General features: G+C 37.4%; 1 protein-coding gene across 1 annotated transcript; it reads right to left on the reverse strand.

Annotated features, from left to right (window-relative positions):
* Positions 1–349: 349 nt before the first annotated feature.
* Positions 350–5,048, reverse strand: LOC107749518 (neuromedin-U receptor 2-like). Its single transcript, XM_016564696.1, has 3 exons — positions 4,688–5,048; positions 2,514–3,467; positions 350–713 (listed from the first exon to the last, which is right to left on the reverse strand). Exons 2-3 carry the CDS (start codon positions 3,370–3,372, stop codon positions 403–405), a joined length of 1,170 nt encoding a protein of 389 aa, XP_016420182.1. The 5' UTR covers positions 3,373–3,467; positions 4,688–5,048; the 3' UTR covers positions 350–402.
* Positions 5,049–5,581: the final 533 nt, after the last annotated feature.

The raw sequence follows: 5,581 nt of genomic DNA on the forward strand, positions 1-5,581 counted from the left end.
GAACCGTATTATTGACCACGAGTGGCTTGATAACAAGTGGCACTTCTGCAAAATTGTACAGTGTTTTATTTTTGTTCCAATTTGTATTTATTTGGATAACATGACCATACTGGTTAGCATTAACTTAATTTGGTCTTTAGCTGCAAAAAGCCTGATAGACCATATCAATCCAAACCCAGTATGTGTCCATTCACATCTAGTTTTAAGGAATTGTCAATTATTTGCACATTATTGTAATTGACACATTTCACATCTATGTCTTTTTCTGTTCTTAGCGAGAGGTAACCAAAGCTTCCTATGTGAGATTGCAGAGCATGTTGTCTCACATGAAAGCATTCATTCTCCCGTCCCCACCCGCTGCTGATAATGACAAAAGGAAGTGGGCCGCTCGCGTTCCTGCTCTTAGCCTGGACGTTGGAGATCAGTGGGGGGGTCTTTGGGGAAGATGCAGAAAGGCGTCGAGTCATTACGAGAAGAGCTTGATGACAGGCGACTCCACACCAGTGCTTTAAAGCGCTCCCGGAAACGACTGGAGAGAAGGTTGTAGATGATGGGGTTAACGGCGGAGCTGAGGTAGAAGAGCACGCCTGAGATTATGTGCACATATTCGAATATGTTATGCATGTGGTCCGTCCAACTCGTGATGAAGCTCCACAAGAGTCGGTCAATGTGGAAGGGAGCCCAGCAGATGGCAAACACTAATACCACCACAACTATAGAGAGAGAGAGAAGGAATCAAGTAAATCAATGTTACAATTGAAATGGACAATTTTTGTGATTAATTCAGTGTATAGAATAGGTGTACGGTTAATTGCATTTAGTTCACTACAGTTTCAATGTAATTGTATTATGAGACATTGTTTCAAAGGAACTTTACGAAAATATATTGCTTATGAGCAAGATAAAGATGACAGTAGCAAGGGAATGTTTTCTGATGTTGTGGTAGGGTGAGGAAGAAAGACTTTAAATTGTTCTATTAAAATGTAAATCACTCATTAAATAAATTAATTAAATGACTACATACTATCCAGCTATAAAATATTTATGGGCTAATTGTTTATTCAATTAAATGTAATCAATAGAGTGCTGCAGGCAGTACTGCTGATGCATCTCAATCTATTGTCAGAGACATTAAAGCAGAGTGAATTTTTAGGTTGGAATCTTACAATAATATATAGTAAAACTGAAGGGGTGAGTCATGCAAGGCACTTTAATTGCGCGGAAGTAGTGTTGAAGTCCAACTAAAGATATACTTAAGTATATTTGATTGTGCTAAAGTGGAACTACTGCAAGTATACTTTAGGTACACTTTAAATATCGTGCATTTAAAGTCCGATATTATTGAAAGATCATATCAATAGTGACATTAAAATCCATTTTAGGGATACTATTAAGAAAAAAGTTTAATTATAATTTTTATATCAGTAAGTCTTGAGCGATATGTCAGTAAAGTTAATAGATTTGAACTATACTTAGTATGAAATAAATGCATTTTAAATATATTACTTTTTTACTACTAAATCACGAGGCACTTTCCTTTTCAGGATAAAAAAGCACTGCTAATGCTTCTCTCAAACACTTATAATATAAAGAAACCCTATAATAGCAATGTGATGAGCTTATAGTTGAGTGTATAATTGAATAGCTTTAATGGTGAGTAATTTGTGCCATTACATTTTGTAATTGTATAGACATATGCGCTATAAAAGCAGATGAAAGTGTCTTGCTTTTAGATCCCTTACATTATGTTGGTTCACTTTACTTTGCGAGTCTTACCAGAGCAGAGAGCCATGATATGATCATAACACCTGCTAAAAACTGAAAGATGCTCTGGGAATAGCATCATCGCCATTAAGGACAGGCATACAGAAGATGTGAAACACTGTAAGCAAGGGATTTCTTTTTTTTTTTTTTTTTTGGTTGGTTGGTTGGTTGGTTTTGGACAATTGTTTGGCTAGAGATTTCACTGCTCCATAATTTACACCATGCAGATAGATGTTTTCAGACATCTAAGTGACGCTTTTACAGTGGGATTTAGATTTGCCAGTGGATTAGGGATGCTACTAATTTGGATTTCCCATAATAATGTCCAAAAGGAAATAAAAAGGAAATGTTATGTTTTTAAAAATTCTCTTTTATGAAAGTGTAAACCCATCAAAAGATAAAAAGGCTTTTGTTTCTTCTCTGAACCATGCCTTGCATGACTCACTGCTTTAGTTTTACTATACAGTATATTAATGATAGATTTGAACCTAGCAATTATTTCTGCATTAATTTCACTGGCAATAGAGTGAGATGCCTGAGAAATACTGCTATTGTGTGGCCTTCCACACAATAAAAAAAAAAGTTAATAAATAAAATAACAGTAGTAACTCGAATAATGTAAAAATATATGCAAAATAATTTATCCCATACACTGAAGACTTTAATATTCTCTTTTAATCTAACACACACACACACACACACACACATATAAATTTTGTTTTTACTGTAAATATCTGGCCATCACTCACAATGCATCTTGGTGACCTGCCTCCTCCGTCTGCTGTCGAGATGGATTTTCCAGCTGTCGGGGTTCTTGTCCAGCTTGTCCTTCCTCTGCTTCTGTCCCCTGGCCAGTGTCAGACCAATCATCAGATACAGCACGCTGATCATCATCATGGGAACAAAGTAAAAGAGAACAGTGGTGACCTGGATCACCAAGTTATACATCCATTTGGGCTTGAGCAGGTTGCAGGTAGCTGAATCTAGAACCCTCTCTGGAAGGTACTGGTACTGCAGGCCATGAAGCGAGGTGTTTGGGATGGCGCAGATCAGGGACAGAACCCAAACGCTAGCGATGACCCTTTGAGCATGTTTGTTGGTTATGGCATAGCGGGTTTTGAGCGGGTGGATGACAGCTATGTAGCGTTCCATACTTAGAACTGTAACGTTGAGCACAGAAGCAAAACAAACCATCTCAAATAAGAAGATCTTGAAACAGCAGATGCTTTCGCCAAAGGGAAAGGGGTAGTTTTGCCAGAGCTCATAGATTTCCAGCGGCATCCCAAAGAGCAGCACCAGCAGGTCTGAGATGGCCAAGCTAAAAAGATATAAATTGGTGGGTGTCCGCATCTTCCTGTCTTTAGTGATCACGGTGCAAGTGAGGAGGTTTCCCAAGACCCCAGTGATGAAGATGAGGATGTACGTAAAGGTTACAGGAAAGAAGAAAGGAGATCGTCTAGGTCCCAGAAGCCTAAACAGAACTTCATCCATGGTCTGAAGGTGACAGTGTCCACTCTCATTGCCGGTGAAGTTGAATGTAGTGATGTTGCAGAACACATAGTCCTGGTCTGATCCGTTCACAGACTCACAAAGGCAGGTCAGAGCCATTATGGCAATCGAGGGTGAAATGATTAAATGAGCCGGTCTTGAAGTAAGCGTTTGAACTGCTACCTCTCAGACTGTACCGTCAGCATGATGAAGACCTGTGTCAAACAGATTTGTACAATCTTAGTGCAGACTAGCCAATATAAAGGCTGATGCAGTGGAGGTACATTATAATGTGTTTACAGGAACATTATCTGCTTTTTTCTTGATTATTGTTATTTCCTCAATTCCAAACTGATTTTAATCACCCTGAACAATTAAACACAGCCTGCCTTATCCTGCCAACAAATCACCTGTAGGATTCCTTCATATTGTTTTTGCTTTTTTTCATTGTGAGCTTTTCCATAATTTTGATAATTAACCATTAACTTCACAAGCAACATATATTTAAGTATTTAAATTATAGGAGTATTGTTATATACTATATATAAAAATGTCTATTTTATGCGTGAATCAGTATGCATCAGTTTTATTAAAATGTATATCCTATAGGCTATATTTCCCCCCTTTTCCTCTCCTAAAACGTCAATGCTAATTCAACTGGTTTGTAAAACATGACAGCTCTTTCAGCTGTCTCCAAGGTACTCTTCTAGTTGTAACCAGTTTGGTCAAGGTCTACCAGGTCATATCCATCATCTAGCTTGGACTAGCTATTGACCATAAATGACCAGTTTGGTCCAGCTAGAAAAACGATTTAAACCCATCTGCCATTAGATTGGTAACACATAAGCTGCCATAACTCTAACCTTGTGTGCCATTGTTCAGATTAGCCCATAATAATAAAATAATTAATTAACAGGTATTAATTAATTAATCAACCTGGCATTTAAACGATAATAGATCATGACACTTGTTTGTCCCTCACTCTACAAACAACTCACTCTAAATGTAAATCCATGCAAACGCATATTATGTGAATACATCCTTATAACCCTTCATTAGTTTATTTGAGATCCGTCTCAAATGTTACTACTAATGATTAATCTTAATTACTAAAAAACTCATCAGTCCACATACTCATCCTTAAATAATCAGGACGCCTATTGAGATGATTTGAGTGCTGCTTTTTGACCCCCAAAAAATGCTAATTAAGGTTCAATGTGTTTATTTATGCATGCAAACATTTTTAAAACATTGATTACGTTACTTCACAGCAGTAGCTTATAGTATATTAAAGCATATTTGTAAAATATATATAGTTGGTATACAGCTGACTGAATTTGAGTTTAAAAATGTACTTTATATAAATGTTACTTCAACAAATACATTGTTTAAGCCTTCAGTGTTGTTAAGTTAAGAAATGCAAAAAGACACGCACCTTTCCAGCGTCCTCAATGCACGCGCACCGCATCCAGACTTGTTCTTTCAACTTGATCCCCGTTCACGCAAATGTTAAGACAATCGCGGTAAGCAATCACTGTCTGTAAAGCTGAAAGACCGTGCAGCCATAACAGGTGTCATTCACAGCCATTACAGTGTCTGTGCCTTGACTGAGTTGCTCGGATGATGGATCTTTGCGGTGAGGACGCACCCTAACAGATGACAGGCTGCCGGGCTTTCATCCTTCTCGTGTTCGTTTCTCAGAGGTTTCATCTGCAAATCAAACAGATTTTGCCTTTGATTGTTTATGCTTCACTCGTTTTAAAGTGGATTCAATGGACCGGGATGGAAGGAGGCAATTGATGATATATAGGTGTGCACGCGCCCCTGTGCGTCTCCAATCAAACAGTGGCGGCTGGTGGAAAATTTTCTTGGTAGGGCGCCAACAATTTTAACATACATCCCGGTATGATTTATCCCAGTATAACAAAAGAAAAAGTATTAAGACTTGAAACATTTTAAATAAATTGTTTTACCAAGTTCAAGATTGAGGATGACTCCCACAAAACTATATTTTCTGCAAGCTTTTTTCCAGGATAAATTTAAACATTTTTAATTTGCATACTTCACAATTTATGTATACAGTGCAACAGCAAAAACTGTGAGGAAAAAAAGAAATGTTACATTTGTTTAGAGCATGTTCTATACATATATAAATAACTACAAGTCAAGCTGCAATACCAAACAGGACCACACGGAGAAGCCAACAGACCACTATACCAGCCGCCTTAACCTGACTGTATATAAATATACACGGATCCATTCAGAATTATTAAACAGAGCAAAACACAAATTAAGAAGGTAAATAAAATTTAAAAAAAATAAAAACATT

The sequence above is a fragment of the Sinocyclocheilus rhinocerous genome, unplaced genomic scaffold (genome assembly GCF_001515625.1).
Source record: "Sinocyclocheilus rhinocerous isolate Xijiao unplaced genomic scaffold, SAMN03320098_v1.1 scaffold889, whole genome shotgun sequence".
Classification (NCBI taxonomy): domain Eukaryota; kingdom Metazoa; phylum Chordata; class Actinopteri; order Cypriniformes; family Cyprinidae; genus Sinocyclocheilus; species Sinocyclocheilus rhinocerous.